The sequence below is a fragment of the Megalops cyprinoides genome, chromosome 15 (genome assembly GCF_013368585.1).
Source record: "Megalops cyprinoides isolate fMegCyp1 chromosome 15, fMegCyp1.pri, whole genome shotgun sequence".
Classification (NCBI taxonomy): Eukaryota; Metazoa; Chordata; class Actinopteri; order Elopiformes; family Megalopidae; genus Megalops; species Megalops cyprinoides.
In genome coordinates, this window is record NC_050597.1 from 1620816 (window position 1) to 1641402 (window position 20587).

The window sequence follows — 20587 nt, forward strand, 5'->3', positions numbered from 1 at the left end:
GGTTGTGGTGTTTTTCCCCTTGCTGAGAGAGGCCAGTTGAAATGCGGTTGCGATTTTTTCTCCCCCGCTTCCACATCGCTCCCAACCCTGGAACACTGCACAGCAGCTTGTGCGAGTAATTCAATCAGTCCTCGAAAATCGTATTAAGACATTTCAAACAGTTTCCCTGGATACCGAATGGAAAACATAAATATTTGCTGTATCACACTTGAGAATGAAAAGAAAGCCCTGTATTCAGTGCGCTTGAGCTCGCTGCAGACTGAAGCATCGGATCTTGTAACTTTCAATTACCATTATGGGTGGTATAAAGTGCGGCTTCACACAAATGCCGACTGGGCCTCTGAAATCGTTCAAAAAATATACATTAACTGTATGTTATTACATTGTGGTAGATGAAGCCGTCATATATTTTGCAAGCATTCACATTTTTTACAAGATTTCATTGCTTAATACGGGAGCCAGGCTGCTGTTGCCTGGATGCATATTACACAAAACATTCTTTGCTAAGTTAACTGCAAGAACCCTTAAATTAAATAAACATCTTGAAATTGAGTCGTAAAAAGTAATATTAGCAGATGCATGATTACAATGAAAAAGAGATGCTTAAGTAACATCATACACAAGGCCTCAGTTGTCGGAAACCAGTGTAACATGTGCTGCCTTGGGTGGGAAAGTCCAGAGGATGCTCTTACGCCACAGAGTCGCAGATGTATTTGCAGATTACACCTCTTTAAATTAAAACCCATCAGTTCAACCACTTCTGTGTCAACAGATGTTACTCCTAGGCACATAAACACTAGCACATCATCTGGCTAGCATGTGTTCTATCATTTACAGTGAGTTCTGCAAGCCATTCAGTGCATTTTTTCCATACCTCTGCCTTTCATATCTTTTTCATCTTCACAAGCCCTTTAAGAGTATGCAGTGCAAGACTGGATAGATACTGTTCAAGATAAATGGCAAAGTAAAAACCTAATACTTTAGAGGGAATGTTGTATATTAGCTGGCTTGATTCACCATGAAATAGGTAACAGATCTGTGGTACCTCTCTAATTCCTGTATTTACATCACCCTTTCAAAGTGGCTTCTTCATCTGAGGGACATGGGTGGGGAGGGACTCCTCCTCTGATTAAAAAAGTCATGGCACAAAGTCTCAGATAGACAGAGCAAGCAAATATATGCAACAGGGAATATACTTCTAGTTTATAGCTGCAGAGAACTAAAAGGCATTGACAGCATTAGGTCTGGAAGTCTCTTTCCTTGTCTACTTGCACAATGTCTGCTGGTCGAACCAAGAGAGTGTGCAACTGCATGAACCGTCCAGAGTCAGCTGACCTCCAGTGGAATTTCTGTATTGCCTACTGTCTCACAACCAGGCTGGAGAATTCTGTAACTTGTAAATTTCCAGTAACACTCTAAGCATACTGTGTGTGTTTATTCAAAAGCAAGTCTCTGCAAAGGAGGTTCTCACTGGGCCATAAGCCCAGATTCCTCTATTGGGTTGAGGTTGAGTGATTAATAACAAATTCACAAAAGAAACCCCATGCTATTCCACATCATTACTGCTATTCAATAATAAAAAAAAAGATGTCAGTACACTCCCACTAATGCTCACATGAATATGCCTTAACACAGCAAGGCCTATGCAAACATTGGGTATAATTTAACCTAAAGCAGCCTGGAAGCTTGCTTTTAAAGCAGGTCAAAATTGTATTTACCAGCCAACGGTCTTGGGGTCAACTCATTTCTGATTATGCTAATTTGATTGCAGCTGGCAGCTTCCACACTGCGCAGTACTGTGCCACAAAACAGGGATCATGCAAACAACAAAGACTGAGACAAAGCAGCAGCATAAGATAAAAAATAGGCCAAGAGTGTTGCATGCAGAGTATTAGATTGTAAGTTCCTTATGGCCAACAGTATCAAGACTTAGCTATTCAACATTCAATGGCAAAAGTTACTTGTTTATTCATCTGTAGTCTGAATGTAAAATGCAGCAATTGCCATAATTTGTGGAAATATTTCCTGAAATTAGTTAATAAAATTACAGCACAGCATTTTAATATTTTTTCCATTTTCTAGAACTACAGTGCAACTTGCTGTCTGCTGACGTATTGGTGTAGAATGCCAAGGATGAAAAACATGCCAAATAGACTAATTTATCCTTTATTTTTACAAAAAAAGATTCACAAAGATGTCAAATCACAACACATTCTCCTACTTGCAGAAAAGTTTTTGACCTCAGTGAAGACTGCACAGACTTTCCTTTAAAGTTCTGAATCATTTCAATACACTAGTTTAGGAGAAAAAAACACCTTCACTTCTTTATGTATTTCAGCTCATTCATTCTGAGATGCACAAAGTCACTGGGTGTTCTCTCAGGCACCAAAATCACAATGCTTCCAGGATGGCTCCATGGTGTACATTTCACAGAACAGAAGGGTAGGGGTCATTTCTGGAACTAGGATCTGTACAATCGGACCCTTTCATGCCTGCTTCAGAATCCTACTCAGCACACTGTCCTTGAGCTCAGAGCAGTAGGGTGTTGAAGGGTGTTGGTTCTTGAGGTATCACATACTTGTGACAACCCTTGGACATAGTACGCAGTACATGTTGGAAAAAAAAGTCAAACTGCTGGATTCCTCTGAATGGCAATGCTGCAAAAGTATTCAATTCATGTGTTGGTGGTTTATTTTTAAACAGACATGTGATTGTGTTTAAAAATAAAGCCCTAAATCATTCTTTGCCATTTTAGTCATGTGAGAAACCCCTTTCTTACCCATGCCAATCCATTCCTCACTTACAGCAGCTTATAGGCTGTTATCTCTTGAGGAAAGAGGCCTGCAGGATTTTCAGCACAGTCAATCACAAAAAGGAAGTAAAAAAAGGAAGTTTGGGAAGCATCACCAGTGACAGAATAATGTAAAACCTTTGCCACAGCAGAATCAAAACAGGAAGACTGAGATGCTGTTAACTGCAAAGAGCTTGCCTTCTTACACTACTGCAACAAGAAGGATGGAACACAACATGGAAGTCAACACTACCACCTACTGTCCCAGCACAGCTGTCCCCTGCTCAAGCACCGTCCCTGCCCGGCTGGCTACTGCAGGCAGCAGAGGCTGAGGGCGTAGCTTTGATAAGATCTTCCCAAGACCTGTAAAGGGATACCTGGTAGTATTGCCTCCTGAGTCATCACTGACACTGCTGGTGCTTTTTAAGACACAACAAGAGAGCACAATTACAGAGAGAGAGAGTTTCTTCTCACTCCATGGGTGTTTCAACGTATATTCCCGGTTCGGCAGTGATCGGCCTCTCTCTGTGTGGTTCTCAGCTGAGCAGGGGGCATTTTCAGGTGCAGACAGTCACACTGTTCAGTAATATTAAGTCTTGCTGAGAACACCTACTCGGTTACTTAAATTTGCATTTTGATTAAATCACTCAAGCAGGATAGTGTTACCACACACAACACCAGCATACTGCTAGAAGTATGCTGGTTCCCCTACTAAAAAACATATCAATTCGTAAAGATACAGATTACAAATGGCAGTCAGACAGTAGAAATATATCTAAAGTGATTGTTCATGATGTGGATCTAAATTTCAATCAGCCTGTTAGTGACTGGACACACCATGAGTTTTTTTTTTACCACAACAGATGCTCATGAAAAAAAAAGAGAGAGAAAGAGTTTGGGTGGCTTCGGTCAGGGTGACTGTTCAGCTGTTCCTGAGTGAATGAGTGCCTCTGATTTCTTCACTTAGGCTTTGTTACTCAGAAACCCATGGAAACGGCTGACGGCTGTGACACAGGGATTTGGTGGTCAGTGCACACGCTTCAGGACCAGCGCAGTCACACTGTTTCCAGTTCTGCCTCCAAACTGGAAACTGGGAGTGGGCAGCTCTCGCAGAAACTCGAACCCTGTGGGACAGAGCGGACCAATCACCACGGGCGCAAACAAACGGAAGAAGCCTCAAAGCAACATCTGGCTTCACAACATATTTAGTCATTCTCTGGCTCTGTACTGAAAAGTTTGTCATTTTTACAAACTTTTCCACATTAAGGAGCCCAGTATGTAAAAGCACCACATCCATTTCACTTACCTGTGAACCCTTCACAAAGAGAGACACTCAGGCTGACAGACCGAGTTCATCTGGTCTTTTGCAGCTGAACCTTGCTCTGTTGTCACACTATGACCCAGAATATTTCCTGGATATTTCAGCTTGCTCAGGAGAGCATCGAGATTAGGCAGGTGTAGCACACACTGTTAAATATGACATAACAGTACTCTGTCCTTTAAGTAAGGAATTAATAAGTAAGTGCTACAAATACATGCTGTTCTTATACTAGCATATAACACTGGGGTCACTGGGGTCCATTTGGGTAATATAGCCACTGCTTCAGTGATAAGCTCCACTGACTACTGCATGTTGTTTTCAAAAATGAATGTGGCCAGGGGTAAAAAAACCCCAGATTTTTCCCCACGTTGCCACTCACCCTGGCTGAACATGTGCAGAAGCTGATCCTTGGTCCAGTTACAGGAAGTGATGATGAAGAGCCCTCCCTCTCGGAGCGCCCCCTTCAGGGCATTCAGGTAGTGCGCTTTCGCCCCCGCAGCATCCTCTGGGTTCAGGCTGATGGCATCGAATGTGCCCTTGTCAATGCACAAGTCAAACCCTGTCAGGTCCACAGCCGGGCTCAGAAAGTCCACCACCTGAAACCACAAAAATCAGGCAGACAATAATTACATTTCATTTCCATTGTTTTCATTCATGAACCACTGCTCACAGAGACAGGGCCAACATGCTGTCATGCACTGCCAAACCTGCCTGAGTCAAACAGAATGAGTGAATTCTTTAAAAACCAAGACTTCCTGAAGAAGGCGCACACTTAAAAAGCCTTTGTTATGGCATAACCATTATGTAATGCTAAACTGTAAAAAAGAAAGACCTACAGAACACAGACCTTTCACGTTCACTCAACCTACACGAGACAGTATCCACATGAGGCTGCAATCAGCCCTCTACAGAGTATGATATCCTTGGTTCCAAAAGAGTACCTCTTAACTTTCACTGTTAACCATATATTCTTTGTCTCTGAGTGTTCTAGACTGTCACTGGGTGCTTCTGTGCTTTTTGTATGTTTTGAATAGTGTAGATGTGATAGGTAAAACAACCTGCACCATTTATGAAGTTGTTGGGGGATAAAAAGTCGGGATATGTGAGGCCCAATCAGAATGCTGGTGAACATCAGCACTTCCTCATCTGCAGCCAGAAAAGCATTTCTCCTCTTTACTCCCTGCTCTCCTTCTCCTCATTGCACTGGCAGAAAGAATTATCCAATGAAAGGAGTCCTTTATCCTGCTGCATCTCAGATAGCCACGATCTCCGGTGTGCTTGCGGCTCTGACCAACACCAGCCATACTCACTGGTCTGCAACATGATCATTTCACTTTTAAGAGGTCAAACACTCATTTCATGTGACAGGAAACACACACAGTTGGATGGGAGGGGAGCACATTGCATGTCCTTGGACACTATATTACATTATTGTCATTTAGCAGACGCTCTTACCCAGACGAACTTACATACTACATCTTACATCTGCCATATGAACACGCAGCAGGTTACAGTTTTATCCATTTATACAACTGAATATTTACAGAGGCAGTTCTGTGTTAAGTACCTTGCCCGACTGTACAACAGCAATCAAACCAGCAACCTTTCGGTTACAAGCCCTGCTCCTTACCACTATACTACACTGCCGCCCCCTTATCAGACATAGGCGAACTGATAAGGACCCCTACTCCTGCTACAATCTGACTGGGAGGCTTTGATGATGGACTGCAACAGCCAATCACACAGGAGTCAGGGTGCTCCTGACACCCCCCCAGGAACCCCATGCCACGCCTCCTCCCTGACACATTTACAGTGCGGTTCTGAAGGCGATGCCGCACACTGGGGCCCTGTGTTCTGCCCCGCTGGGAGAGCCATGTGTCAGAACGCCAACTCTCCACAGCGCACACTCCGCCAGGCCGGCCGCCAGACCTCCGTCAATATTTACCTCATTACCGCGCTACCGGCCTCGACAGCGGTTCCTGCAGGGGGGTGACCGTGCTCGGGGGGGGGTGTCTCCCGTGAGCATGGAGCACATGCACACGTGCACGAGAGTGACAGAGGAGGACGCTGTGTCCGAAAAAACACACGCTCAAAGAAAAACAGCGGAGGGGGGTCCAATCTGCGACTCGACACGCCAACCCAATACAGCTTTTAACACCTTTCACCCCCCCACAGGGTACACACAGCAGCGCTTCCTCACGGCTTCAGACCCAGTGAATGGAGGCACAGTTCACTGAAAGCTGGACTGTGGTACTGGCTGCACAGACCACTTCAGATGGAGCAACTGGTCAAAGGTTTGGTTTATAGCCGGGCTCTAAAAGGCCCAAATGAGCATGAATATTAATTAAGACTGGCCCAGTTCAAAAATGAAAGACAGTGACATTTTTTAATGTTTTCAAACAAAGTTTCAAGCGTGTTTTGAAAATATAAAAACTTCTTTATGCCTCTGAAACCTTGATTAAACCAGGGTCATTCATCTTTGAACTACAGTATCTCTGCAGGCTGCAGATCTGCAGTTAATAGGTTCCAAATAGACCTCATTACGCATCTTGGAAAGGTTCAGCAATTTTCACATTCTCATAAATCAACCAGTTTACCCACTTTACACATGTATATCCAAACTCTGCAATCAATTACTCATACTGATCCAGTAACCACAGTGTCTTGATGCAAGTTTACAAGGACACAGACTTGTAAGAAGACTGAAGCACATTTACTGTAATATTTGTAATCTATAACCTGCATCTTCTAGAGAAAAGAATGGGCTCTGGGGTAGATGAAAATCTGCAAAAAACCACTAAAAACAGCTGTATCCTCTCTTACTACACTCTGGGTATAGTCAGTAACAGTGTAATACCAGTACCAGATATAAAACTCTGAAAATGAGTACTACAAACAGTTCTCAGGCAGGACTAAGACTGCCACCAACTGTTAACTTGTAGAACTTTGCCCTCAGGATTCAGCTGCTTCACTGGGTGGGCACTGCAAAACTTGCAGGTCTCGCATGTTTTTGGGTGGTATGTCAGTGTTTTGCAAGCATCCTATTGTCACACAAACATAGTCATGCCAACAGACATGCCGAGTGCGTGGCAGCAGTGAAACATGGTCCTACCTCGACCTTCACGTTGGACACACCCTCCTGCTCCAGTACATTTCTCGCAAGTTCCACTGCAGCTGCAGAGTAATCTATTCCAGTAAGGTTTGTGAATCCACATCTGGCCTGTGAAGAAAGCCACACCAAATCATGCCTAAATCAAGGCTAAATATCAAAACAGTACAGTGCTGGGAATTGACGAGCAGTAAGTATTAAGATGTGAGCACCCGCATGTAATAGTACTACAACATCATTTACAATTATGAAATGCACTGTGAACTCATTTGCATTGATTACAATTTACTATGTTTGTAACAAAAATGTACCAATTCGACAAGAAGAACGCCATTTCCCGTTCCAATATCAAGTATGGCAGCATCTGCCGGGACGTTTTCTTTCTCCAGGCACTTGATCACACGACCCATGCTCTCTTCGCCAAACCTGCGAAAGCAGCATCACTCATGCTGGAGGTACTGTGGTGGCTAGAACTAACAATATCAGGAAAATGTTCAAAGTTTTTAAATTTTAAATCTGCTCATTTTATCAGTTTATTTTATTTCACATCCACCTCTCAATGCATATTAAATGGTTAAAGTTTTTATGAGCAACACTTGTTGTCTGTATTTATTTAAAATAATCACCGACTATTCAGTAATCAGGATTTGAAGATATTAGTAATTCAGTATCTTACTAGCCCGTAATATTTAGTCATGTTTAACAAACAACAATTGACTACCATATCTCACCAACATCCCCGATGTCTTTGAAGGTCTCCAGCTCTCTTTGGTAGGCAACATCCCAGCTAGTAGAGCAGGACAAACGCATGTTGATTCCAAAACAATTCTCTAGCCAGCAAGAAAGTAAACTAAACTGACACTAGTCAAGCTAGCTACAATTCCATGCACATCTGTGTACAAAGTGAAAAACAACGCTCCTTTTACTTCGGACTGAGGTCCACGAAGGACCTAGCTATCGCTGCTACTACAAGAACATAAACGACACTTTCATATAAGATTAACTAGAAAGCTATTTAAAGGCGGAATACACAAAACTCGAAAGATGACCGGGTACGAGGTTAGCTGACGTTAGCTAGCCAGCTAAAATTGTGCTGAAGCTTCAGCAAGCTTGCCCACCTTAGCTGGCTAACTTACATAGATGGGTAAGCAATGTCATTACACTGTAGCCAAATACTCACTATTCCTTCGTTCCAAGTTTTGAGGGTGTTACGTCGTCGTCCAGCTCCGATTCTTGGTCGTTTTTGGTCGTGTTGTGACAGCCACGTGTGGCCCCGCTAGGATCCATGCCGCTGGAAGCCGCAGGAAGCAGACCGCCATGCGCAAATGCACTAATCTGTATCTTACATGGATCTATCCTTGTACGGGCAGCGCCGGTTGATCTTATATACACATCCGTGAACTTGCGCAGCTTCAGCTCACGGACAAGCCTGCAGCATTTTCACCATGAAGTGACTCCGCTCACATTTAAAACAGACAGACATATGACATTTTTTTATCGTCATAAAAAGCACGTTCTCATTTTATTACTGTACAAAGCCCATGTGATACGTTTGGACAAGTGCATTTATGTGTGCAAAGTGAAAAACAACGCTCCTTTTAATGCTTAGCTAGTTAAATATTGCTAAAAAGACTAAAATAACAAAATGTGGGGATCAGCTCGTGTAATCCACCCATAAGGTGTATTTGCACAACATATTTGTGACACCCGGACTTTGTAACACCCTGGATATAATTTCTCCCACCGACTGCACTTCCCACTGCACTCAGCCGGTCAGTGCAAACACCGGATGTGACGCAGGAGATCGTGCGGCCGCAGGGGATTGTGGGACAAGTGGGGGATGTTTCCATCATGGCGGCTTCCATTTCGGGTTATACTTTCAGTTCTGTGTGTTATCACAGCGCAAACAGCAACTCCGATCACGTAAGTACCCAAAACACCTGACAGAAACAGGGAAGACTGTGTACCATCGCTTGTTTCATTTGATAGCTCCAGCGGTCACAGCTGAAGATAGGCAAGTTTCCCCGGTGTCATCTTCCTGTAGCTACCTAGCAGGCTAGCTACCTGACAGTGACAGAGCTGCTAGCTTGCTAGCTAACTAGACGAGAGATCAAGATATCCTGTCGGGGTTGCCGGTCTTGGGTGTGACGCTATTTCGTTTAGCTGGTTATTTATTGTAAGAAGTACAGTGAGTTTCTTCTGTTTGTAGTTTGCAAGCTCTATGGAGTCTTGGCAAAATCATATATAAGATTTCAACAAGAAGTCAACAACATATTGAAGTGCCGATCATTCTAGTTAGCTGGCTTGCTAGCTAGTCTGGGTAGCAGCTAGGTTATGCAAGGTTAGATCCTGTTAAATTATAACTAACGTTAGCTTGGTGGCTAGATGCTTGATAGCCGGATGAGATGAGCGGCTAAAGTGCCGGTAGATTTTTAAATTTGTCTTGATTGGAGAATTGGGTAAAGCTAGCTGCCTGACGTTGCACATTCTAATCAGAAAGTGTATGTTTTATGTCTATAGGTAGCTATACATAAGCAACACACCAGTTAACGCCACATAGGACAGGATTTAGCTAGTTATAAATGTCGTTGCTGAACGTGGGCTGAACCCACGTCCTGTGGCGTGTCCACATTCCTTTCATAGGAAAAAAACTTTGCGACTGTCAGTGATCTATTAGATGGCTCCACCTGACTCAGCTACATATTTGAACTTGTTTTGTTGTGTGCAGTACCCGAAAATAAATACTTTAAATGTAATTATTGAGTTAGTTTAAACTTAAATACGCTGAGTTTGGTACCTAGCTAACTCACAGTATGAGTAACAGCTACACATGTATCAAAGTGGCTTAATGATAATATGAATGCAGTCGTCTTTACTTTAAAGAAAGTGTTTGCTTGAAAATGCATCAAGGGTACAAAAGCAAACGTACTTAAAAGTGTACTGATGCTAATGTTAGATGTAAAATAAAGCTGAATGATAAGTGTCTGTTACTGAAATGCGGAGATTTCCCGAATTCTCTTTTCACCGTATGTGTTGGTCATTATATAATCGCTACATTCATTTTCTTTGCAATAACTAAATCAGTTTTAGGTATTTTCTTCTTAGCACTGAATGGAAAATTTGTATGGTTTACGGAAGTGACATGGTAAAGGAGAAGCAAAATGAAGGTCCACTTTTTATGGCGCTGAAACGTGGCGCAGACGGTGTCAGCGTTGACATAAAAGCAAAAATGACAGCAGGGCCGACTGTTCTCCCAGGGTGGGACGGCCATTGACTGTGGCCCACACAGCAATTGGTATTATTGCCCTAACATTTATATGCTGCCTGAGTTAGCCAAAAGCCCAAAATCTACACTGATTCGATCTCTTGGTGGTTTATAACATTGTATAATTAATTCCACCTTCTGTGTGAACCACAGTGTCGAATCTAATGAATCGTGTTCATTGGACAAATGTGAAATCATTGACAGCTAAGGATAACATGAATGTGGGTAAGGTAGACCTGCTTCACACCCACAATGAGAGAGAAAGACAGAGTAAATATACTGTAAATAAATCTTTGCCACATCATTTCAGTGGTAGTGGAGTATTTGCTAGCATTTTGGTGGGGACAAATGGCAAGAGAACGATGATTTAGACTTGATTTCAGAGTCGGAATGTCATCAGCTGCTGGCCTGGCAAATGTGGGAGGCGGTAGCTGAAATGCCTGTTTGCCTTTGACAGGTGTTCAGACCCATTCTCATTGTCCCCTCACCTCTTACTGTAAAGGTGATGGAGGCCTTGTGCATGTACCATGTGTACCACAATAATATGTAAACTAACATGTATGTTTTTTCCACAAAGTTTTTTTTTTTTACAGATTTTAACAAAAAAAAATCAATACAATCATAATTATTTTTCCTGTTATTAGCATAAACATTCAACAGTTGGGTCATTCTTTCTTGTCTTTCATATGCTGCTGTCTGCTGTGCTTGTGGCAAAGCCTGTCACACTAAGTGTTGGTCATTGCTGGTAAAGTGCCAGTGTAGCATGACACTAACACAAACAGACTTTCAAAGGGAATGTGGCTGCATCCTGATTGGTCATTCCATGGTCACTGTTGCCTCACACCTCCAGTTCTCTGACATGCTTTTCCCAGCCTGCTTATCTGCTGCTTGTGCTGGTGTCTGTTGTCAAAACAACACAGTTGTGGCAGCTTCAACTCTTTGGAGCTGTGCCTGGCTTGTGCATTTGAGTTTGAGAACTGTGTTTATGCTGTCAGTCCTGCCCCTAGCGAGCAAAATGGCCTTTTACCAACTCCTACAAATCCTGCAGAATACAAAAATTAACATCAAAGCAGTAAACAAAATGCATATTACACTACAGCATGCGGATGTAGGAAGCACATTCAGTCTGTGGACATACTGAATTCACAATGGAATGTTCAGGTTTTTTTTTGGGGGGGGGGGGGGGGGGGGGTTGATTTATCCTCATGAAAATTAGGCGTCAGGATTTCAGATCATATCCTCAGAGGTGATGCATCATGGTAGGAACATTTTAAATATACTATATTATTGTAAGGCATGGCATACTATGTGCCTTGTAATGGAAAAAAATGATGAAGCTGAATGTTGTAAACACATGAAATGCAGACTCCTTTGTGAAAATTGGATGAGAATATTCCATATGGATCACCGAAAAATCTGGGTAGCCATCTGTCCTGAATTAAGTGTCTGCTGTCTTAAGTTTGTACCATTATTTCCTCAGGGTTTTTTAAAAAAACATTTTTTGAACGGACACAGCGTTAAGTTACCTAAGTCTTCCTTTTACAGACCACATCCAGTTCCACATCTTAGTTGATGCCTAGTTTGGCACACTTTTTTCCCTTGGAATGAAAATAATGGTTGCACATCTGGGAAAGCATGTAATAATGTCTCTTTCACAACATTTTTGATGAATTACTGCAAAGAAAATTGGCCTTTGGTCCTGTTGTTGAGAAATTACCATTTCTAAAGTACTTAAGTATTCCAATCTTCTATTAAGAGTAAAATACCTTTTTGTGTCTTTGAAGAATGAACTGCTCCAAACTACCAAAGATGTGTCCACTGTTAGTGTAGTGTGCAATGTTATTATGCATGTTTGATCAATACCTACATTTGATATGCAGCCAGATCTAAGCAGTGTTGTTCTTATTATTCATAGGAAGGCTTTCTGTTGGGAGAAGTGAGACAAGAAGAGGCTTTCAGCATCAGTGATTCACAGATCAGCAACACAGAATTTCTACAAGTTGTAGGTAAGCTCTACAACTCTGCACGCGTTGTTTCGGTATAACTGTTATGTTTTCTTTTTTGGAGAGCTTTGTGCAGCTGTAGAGTAAGAGGCACTGTTTTTAATGGTCAGTCTGAGATCTCAGCCTGCTGCGTGACAGAAGTCGCACTCCATCTCTAGGTGGGTGCAGAAGCTTGAGTGAAACTGCGAACATCATGTGAACATCTGCTACATCTGCTAGAGAGCAGACCTCACCCCCCAGAGCCACAGTCAGACTGCAGTTCGTTCCCCTAGCTGGGCCCTGCAGCTTATGTGTTGTGTCGAGCAGAACTCGCGGGCGGCGGTTTGAGACCCCCAGTAGGCCTAATCTGTTTCATATCGTCTCAAAGGTTTTAAAGACATTTTCCTGTTGCACTGTTCTGTTCAGAAAGATTGGATTACTTTTTTCTGTAACATGTGGTGACTCTGTACAATGCCTTGGTAACACTGCTCATCCCTTTTAACACAAGTTATCCAAGGTACTGAAGTTCAACAGCAACATTTTAAATTTCACCTGTAAAAATTCATTCACACCCACATTATCCAGAAATTTATTTGACTGTATCACTGACAATTTCACAGATAGCTTAAAAAATTTTGATGTCAGACATTCTAATTGCTTAAATTGTGAAAGTATCCCAAATGGAAGGTAACTGTCAAATAGTAAGCAAGCACCAACCAAATTAAACCAATTCTGATTGAAAAATTGATGTGATTGAATATAAAAATTCTAATATTAGTATACAGCAACAACTTGAACACCTAGCTACAGCCAAAAATGCATCAGTTTTTAGTTCAGTTTCTACTCAGAAATTAGCAGTTTTCTGAGTATTTTCGTCAGAAACTAAGTGTGCAAGCTTAATGTTTTTAATGGGCTGAGCTGATCCAAATGAAATCAGGTTGTGGCTTGCTGTCACCACGGGCACCTGTAACTCCACCTGTTTCCTGTAGCTGAGCAGCAGCTGACTCACTGTGGGGTTTTCTTTTCGCGAGGCATGCTGCTTCCAGCACTGACCCTGAGTCAGGGCTGCACAGCCAGCCTCAGTGCTGCTTTCACTGTTTCTCACTCTGCAGGCAGGTCTGGGAACACTGCCAGTCAGCTAGCTAGGAGTGATATCTGCTGGATGTTTGGCGCTCTGTGTCTGTCGGTGAAACTCATCATATTTAGCAGCAGTGTGGCGTCGTAGTAAGGGGCTGGGCTCGTAACCAAAAGGTTTCTGGTTCGATTCTCCCACTGGGGCACTCTGGTTGTACCCTTGGGAAAGGTACTTAACCCAGAATTGCCTCAGTAAATATCCAGCTGTATAAATGGATATAATTGTAACCAATGTAAGTCGCTCTGGGTAAGAGCATCTGCTAAATGACAATAGTGTGATGTATTTAGAGTCATCAATGAAGTGTGTGCATTTCCAACAGCTGGCAAGTTTAAGTTCAGGAGACAGGCATTAGGTATGGAAGCTCGATGGACCTGTTGTCATTTGTTGAAAATGTCCACTCAGCAGGTGGCTTGCTGGCGGTTGAGGTTGTTGGTTTGAAACTGCGCTGTTCTGAAAGGGTGTCCCAGGTATAACAGAGGGCTGAGGTCATCCAGCATCGGCCCCACACAGGCTGGATCCAGCTCTCTCAGCTTTTTCCATTGATCTCTGTCACCAGGCGGTGCTCTGTGAATCTACTGTAGGTTCATCTGGAGGCTTAGAGGCCTTTGTGTGCCTTTCATCTTGCATCAAAGCCTTTCCCCTGACGTCCGGCACCGTCAGTGTGGAGGGATGTGAAGGGCTTGAGCAAAACCGTACAGCATCTCTAAAGTGTGTGTGACGCAGCCCCTCTCTCTGCCTGGATACAGCAGTGCTGACTGAAATAAGGAAAACCCATACAGAATGCGATATGGAAAGAGCAGAAGTCAAATGGCAGTTTAAATCCCTACGGAATATAATGTACAAATGAAAAATGATCATCCATATTATTCACTTACTCTGGTGCAGGGCCTACTGTCGGAGTGTCTTCCATGGCATTCAGAAGGGTGTGGGTTTAAATCTCTACCCAAGAAATACTTTAAAAACCAGACAATACCCTGTAACTGTGATTAGCAATTAGCATGACAGGAAAAAACTGTGGTGTGAGTGTGTGTGTCTGTGTGAATTGGGACTGATTGTTAGTATGTACATTTGGTATGTGAAGAACACACCACTGAAGGCAAATGAAGGGCGTTGACCTCTGTGAGCAGAGGCAGAGTCCGTGCTGTTTTTGCTCCAGCTCCCCTGGCCCATTGCGCTGTGAGTTTGGCTCTGTGATATTTTCCTCCCATGCCTCATTCTGCATTTCTCACAGCTGTGTCTGAGGCCGCAGGTGTCATTTCAAAATGGCTTCAAAGCCACCAATTTTTTTGCATTGTGTAAAATACATTCTTTTCAAGTAGGTCAATAAGCAACTTTTATTTTACTGCAAAGATCAGAAGGTGTTTGTGGTCAGGCCAATCTAATATTTTCTGAATGTGTGTAATAAACTTGTTTAACTTGTAACTTTTTTTTTTTTACAGAAATCCATAACCATGAGCCTTGTGCACAACTATTTAGGTAAGAAAGCATTTTACCTGTAGAGTATCCCCCTTAAGTGAGTTCAGCGTTCTTCACGTTCTTTATCAGCTACAAGCTGCTTCAGCTCTCAGTGTGAAAACTACACAGTCAGAAAGCCTTGCTTTCCTCACATCTGATTTCAGTCCATTAGTTGCTTAATTCCTTTTCAAAGTCAACCTTCTGTAATATTTACATTTACATTTACATTTATTTATTTAGCAGACGCTTTTATCCAAAGCGACTTACAAAAGTGCATACAGTATATCTTGGTATGTGAAGAACACACATTGAGTGGTTTTCTCTAACTCAGGTGCAAAGGATCTTATCCAGCGTTGTAAAAGGCTGTAAAAGGCTGATCACTTCTATCGAACTGATAAATCATTCAGACAGGCAGTGGTTTGGAGAGCAGTACCTTAAACCTGTGAGTTCCTTTAACAATAGAACACAGTGATTTATGATGTAAGACAAGGCAGATGGGGGCTTTGCACAATCAGAATTTGAGAGAATAATCAATCAGAATATTCACTTTGGTTTCTTTTGTTTCAGCTTTTATGACTACGCAGGTAAAGTCAATGAAGAGAATCTCAACAGAATCCTCAAAGAAAGAAGAAAAGTAAGTCTGCCCTCTCCCTGGGTGTTGCTCAGCCCCAGTGTCCCGTCCTGTGCCATGTGTTTTGAGCTTCTGTGCTCTGTGTGATGGCTTGATTGGTGTGATTCGGTGCTGGTGAGCTTTTCTTGATATGTGTGAGGAGTTGGCTTGAAGCACGCTCCCTCACGGTGCCTGGTTCCTGGCTCCCGCAGAATGTCATTGGCTGGTACCGGTTCCGACGGAACACACAGCAACAGATGTCGTTCAGGGAGCAGATCATCCACAAGCAGCTGACCCAAATCCTGGGCGTACCCGACCTCGTCTTCCTCCTCTTCAGTTTCATCTCCACCGCCAACAACTCCACACACGCACTGGAGTACGTGCTCTTCAGGCCAAACAGAAGGTAGGCCGCAGCGAGCAGCCTTAATAAGACTCATTAAAAGACACGGCCCAGCATCATCACTGAAGACTAATCAATAACATTGAGTGGTGCTTGTGTAGGCAGTTCCAGTGTGTATTCGTACAGTTTAGGTAAACTGATTTCTTTTCACTCTGGCATTGATAGATGGACTTTGACTTTGTTATCGTTATGGTCGTTAGTAGTGTTAAGTCATTAGTAGTATGTTGTTATCTCACTCAGTATCATTGGATAGATTAGAGAAAACCGCATTGATCCCATCATGTCAGTCTACCCTCTGTTTGATGCTTATAGATTTTTTTAAAAAACTTTTTTTTATTAAGGTTATTGCAAATAATGATTTTAGTGGCAAAATAGCAGGCAGTCGTGCATATTTAGCAGTGGAGTGAGTGATCAGTGCGTTTCACTGCCGAGGCTGGGACATGCTGACCTACAATGCACTGCTCTCACCAGGACAGAACAAACTGTAATTTTCCTGTCTGCCTCTTAGCAGGCCTGTTTAACAGGAGACTGCTCTTTTGGGATGTTTGCCTGAGAGATTAAGCGCAGGGGGTCTGTCTGTCAGGCACTGGCTATGTGCCTTCACTGTGATGTGAGGGATTAGAATGAGGATCTGCTGAGTGTTCTGCACCTCAGCCGTTACAGCGGGAGAGCCAGGTCACGCTTGTTTATGTCCCCGCGTCCCCACACCAGGAGACCAGCCGTGCTCAGAGAATTAAAGTGTTATAGCACCTTAGTAATGGCATATGAATCTGATTTTAAGAATTATGAATGGCATGTTTAATTCAAATGACTGGAATGACCCTCTCAGATTTACCCAAAAATTTATGCACGCACACATGATGCATTTCTGCTGTGGGGGTAACCAGTGCCCAGAGTGAGTCTGATCTCACAGGGAGAGACCTGCAGCCCTGGTCCTCTCATCGGTGGTGAAGTTGTGAGCTGGTAACATTCATTTAGCAAACGAAAAACAATAATGTTTCCCATCCATGACTATGTTATTGCATCCATGATTTAATATGGAACTGGTTCTGGCAGTTACAAATACTGGACTGTCAGTGTGGCTGTACTATAGGATTCCTTAAGTGCAGTAATGGCAGTAATGGTTGATTCTTTCGCAGGTGTGACAGCTAGCTTGAGTTCTGTCTCTCTCCAGCAGGTATAATCAGCGGGTTCCCCTCAGCATCCCAAACCTGGGAAACACCAGCCAGCAGGAGTACAAGGTGTCCTCTGTGCCAAACACATCCTGCAACTACGCCAAGGTGATCAAGGAGCACGGGTGAGTGAGTCAGCGAGTCACATGCCCTCCAGAGCCTGCGATTCCCGTGCCCGTATTAAACATGGGTCTGCACAGGCCTCTGATCCAGGCCAAACGCAGGCGACGGAATCCCAGCTAATGTCTCCACATTGTTGGCAGGTCATATAAAGTAGTGACATGAAGCACAGTGGTGTGTAACCGAGAGTAGATCTGGGGATCAGAGCTCCTGTGGCTCATTGCTCCTGTTCCTGGCCTCACCCCGGGCCGGGCCAGCTCAGTCCAGCTCAGTCCAGCTCAGTCCAGCTCAGTCCAGCCCAGTCCAGCCCAGTCCAGCCCAGTCCAGCCCAGTCCAGCTCAGTCCAGCTCAGTCCAGCTCAGTCTAGCCCAGCCCACAGCCTGTGGGAACCTCCTCACTGAGCCTCAGATGACATCATCTGACATAGTTTTTGGCAGAAGCTAACTGGGCTGGTTGTGCTATTAGGCCGTGAGGGCAGTTATTTGCAGTGGCATTTTTATATGTCGTTTATGGTGTTTATGAAAAGCAGATTTTAAGGTTAGAAACAGTCAGGATGCATTCTTTTTTAGCGTGATTTTGATTTTCTGTTTGCATCATTTGTGTCTCTGCCACCACTCGTTTGTAGGAGTAAATGGAAGTGACAGTGGAAAGGAAATGAGTGGAGAAGTGTCTCAGTGTCTTAGTTCAGATTGACTACCACGGGGCAAAGCCGTGTTTAATGCCACTGAGAGTGCAGCAAGGGCCGTGTGTGAAGCTGAGTGGTTTGTTATCGTTTAATATGCATTAATAATCATGAATAATTTATCAATATGAATGTTTCAGGGCTGAGTTCTTTGACAAGGATGGGGTGATGAAGGATATCAGGACAATCTTCCAGCTGTACAGCGCGCTGCAGGAAAAGGTTCAGGTAAGCTGGACATAGTTATTATTGAATGTTTTGTCTCAGTGGTCTCTCTACAGTATGCAGTGTGTGATGTTCTGTGAGGTCTCTGTGGGGTCTCTCTGAGGTCTCTGTGAGGTCTCTGTGGGGTCTCTCTGAGGTCTCTGGGGTCTCTGTGGGGTCTGTACAAGGTCTCTGTGTTGTCTCTGTGAGGTCTGTTCAAGGTCTCTGTGAGGTCTCTGTGAGGTCTCTGTAGGGTCTCTGCGAGGTCTGTGCGAGGTCTCTGCGGGGTCTCTGTGAGGTCTCTGCGTGGTCTCTGCGTGGTCTCTGTGGGTTCTCTGTGAGGTCTGTACGAGGTCTCTGTGTGGTCTCTGTGAGGTCGTTACGAGTCTCTGCATGGTCTCTGTTGCTGCAGGCCGTCTGTGGGGAGGTGGAGCAGAGTGAGCGCGTGAAAGAAAAAGTCCAGGAAGAAGTGAACAAACTCAAACAGCAAATCGCCCTCAGGAAAAGAAAGAGTGTGGAGGAGGAGAGAAGTGAGTGTTTCCCAACTGTTTCAGCAAATCTGTACTGTACTGTTTAAAGCGTGTGTAAACCAGCGCAGTCCCCCCAGTCCCTGCTGTGCCCTGTGTCTGTGTGTGATGTTAGCGGTTTGCATCGTATCTGAGCTGCTCCTGTTCTCTGCTCTTTCAGGACTCCAGGAAGCAGCAGCAGCAGCAGCCGAGGAGAGGCCATCTCAGACGGAGGACTCAAACCCCTCTCTGGCGTCCAGGGTGGCCTTCCACAGGGACGGGCCGAGCCCGGAGAGACCCACCCCTTCAGACCTGCCTCCCCTGTACGCCGACGTGGTGGCCGGGGACTCCCCAGAGGAGCCCTGCCCCGAGCCCAGCACCATGCTCCTGCCCCGGCCCCAGGCAGTGGGGTCGCCCGGCCACCCCGCCCCGAGCCTGGGACTCAGCGGCGCCCCCTACCTGGGGGACGGCGACGGGTCCAGCACTGACTCCTTAGACAGACACGCTGCAGGGCAGGAGGACGGCGACGAGGACGAGGAGGAGGAGGACGAGGACGAAGAGGACAGCAGCGAGTATGAGAACCTAGAGAGCATGCCCTCGCAGCTGCGCTCCCCTGAAGCGCTGGCGGTGTCCCGCCCCGCTGCTCTGAGACCGGACGGCGACGCCCGCAGGTCACAGGCCTCTTAAACCCCAGCGGAGGCGGTGTGGCGGGGACGCGGTCAGAGCGGGATGCCCGCGGGAGACAGGAAAGAGAGCACAGGAAGAGGAGGTGCTGCCCTCCGCAGGAAAGACACAGGGAGGCGGATCTGCCGTTGGCTCGTTCGGTTTTGCTTTTGTTTTTTCTGTCTGTCTTGGTTTTAGCTCCACTGGGAAGGCCAGGTCCTGAGAGCTGCCCTTACAGCCACGCAGCCGGGCTGGCAGGCAACATTTGCCTGAATGGAGGAAATCTGAAGAAAAAAATTATTTTTGTTTTGCTTTGTTTTTGTTTTCCAGAGAGGAATCTTTAGATATCGGAGTAAACTTTCTATCGGTGCCACATTTTGTAAGGTTTGGTCACACCAGTGTAGCACTCGGTATGGCCAGACTCAAACCCTCTCTGGATCGGTCTGCGTGTGACATCAGCTACCAACTTAGGTCATCGAATCGAACCATTACCTCTTGCACTATTTTGCCTTGTTTTAACGTTTATTTAAGAGAAAAGGGAAAAGGACATTTTCTGCGGCCTTCAAAGTTTTATTTTATTGAGCCAAATCAATGGTTATCAAGTGATTTTTTTTTTTCCAACCTAATCATGACAAGAAAAGATATATATAAATATATATATATTATGATTGCTTTAGCTTGCACGTATATCTGACACTTGACTAAGGACTGTCATTCGCAGATTTTCCTTTAAGTATCGATTAGTCTTACATTCATGTGTTTGCCTCTTCCTTTAATGGACAAAGTAAAATTCCACTTTGCTACAATAAGAAGTGCTTACTTTATTTTCATGATAACAAAATATGATGGTGGTTGATACCATGGCACAATGTCCATTACTCATTTTTTCTTAAATAACACTGTCATTGTATGTTCTTTGCTGCATTTAAATTTGCTGAATTCTTATATTGTGCTTTACCGGTACTGTTTAGGTGTGCCACAGAGTAGAATGCTTTTAACCGTTGGAGCCGCCAAGCTTGACTGTTGTGGATTGTTTGTAATTTACAGAACAAGCACTATGTAGCTCACTAACAAGAAGCTCTAGGCAGCAGTCTGTTGAAACAAGGAAAGCTAGCACTTAACAAGAGAATACACATCCCCTTCTTGTGGTGCTACTGCTACTACTATTACTACTG

The 20587-nt window shown here is 44.1% G+C and overlaps 2 protein-coding genes across 4 annotated transcripts; one reads left to right on the top strand and one right to left on the bottom strand.

The window, feature by feature from the left end:
- Positions 1-2344: 2344 nt before the first annotated feature.
- On the bottom strand, positions 2345-8551 carry eef1akmt2 (EEF1A lysine methyltransferase 2). 2 transcript variants are annotated; one of them, XM_036546995.1, is made up of 6 exons: positions 8402-8551; positions 7943-8008; positions 7533-7647; positions 7225-7332; positions 4492-4708; positions 2345-3915 (listed from the first exon to the last, which is right to left on the bottom strand). In XM_036546995.1, the coding sequence occupies exons 1-6, from the start codon at positions 8506-8508 to the stop codon at positions 3818-3820; spliced, it is 711 nt and encodes a 236-aa protein (XP_036402888.1). In that variant the 5' UTR covers positions 8509-8551; the 3' UTR covers positions 2345-3817. The 2 variants fall into 2 exon arrangements, with proteins under 2 accessions (XP_036402888.1, XP_036402889.1); XM_036546996.1 differs by having other exon boundaries at positions 7953-8008; positions 8402-8416.
- A 497-nt stretch (positions 8552-9048) lies between these two features.
- On the top strand, positions 9049-19967 carry abraxas2 (abraxas 2, BRISC complex subunit). Of its 2 annotated transcripts, none has more exons than XM_036546936.1 (9): positions 9049-9144; positions 12402-12492; positions 15043-15079; positions 15626-15692; positions 15881-16071; positions 17246-17365; positions 18183-18267; positions 18656-18773; positions 18931-19967. In XM_036546936.1, exons 1-9 carry the CDS (start codon positions 9073-9075, stop codon positions 19434-19436), a joined length of 1287 nt encoding a protein of 428 aa, XP_036402829.1. In that variant the 5' UTR covers positions 9049-9072; the 3' UTR covers positions 19437-19967. The 2 variants fall into 2 exon arrangements, with proteins under 2 accessions (XP_036402829.1, XP_036402828.1); XM_036546935.1 differs by having other exon boundaries at positions 9066-9144; positions 17243-17365.
- Positions 19968-20587: the final 620 nt, after the last annotated feature.

Coding starts and splice junctions, on each gene's coding strand:
- eef1akmt2 (XM_036546995.1), bottom strand. CDS start 8,508: ATGGATCCTAGCGGGGCCACACGTGGCTGTCACAACACGACCAAAAAC. Junction 4,709..7,224: donor TGTCCAACGTGAAGGTCGAG/GTAGGACCATGT, acceptor TTGTGGTTTCAG/GTGGTGGACTTTCTGAGCCC. Junction 3,916..4,491: donor TCTGCACATGTTCAGCCAGG/GTGAGTGGCAAC, acceptor TCTGTCCCACAG/GGTTCGAGTTTCTGCGAGAG.
- abraxas2 (XM_036546935.1), top strand. CDS start 9,073: ATGGCGGCTTCCATTTCGGGTTATACTTTCAGTTCTGTGTGTTATCAC. Junction 17,366..18,182: donor AAGGTGATCAAGGAGCACGG/GTGAGTGAGTCA, acceptor TGAATGTTTCAG/GGCTGAGTTCTTTGACAAGG. Junction 18,268..18,655: donor CGCTGCAGGAAAAGGTTCAG/GTAAGCTGGACA, acceptor CTGTTGCTGCAG/GCCGTCTGTGGGGAGGTGGA.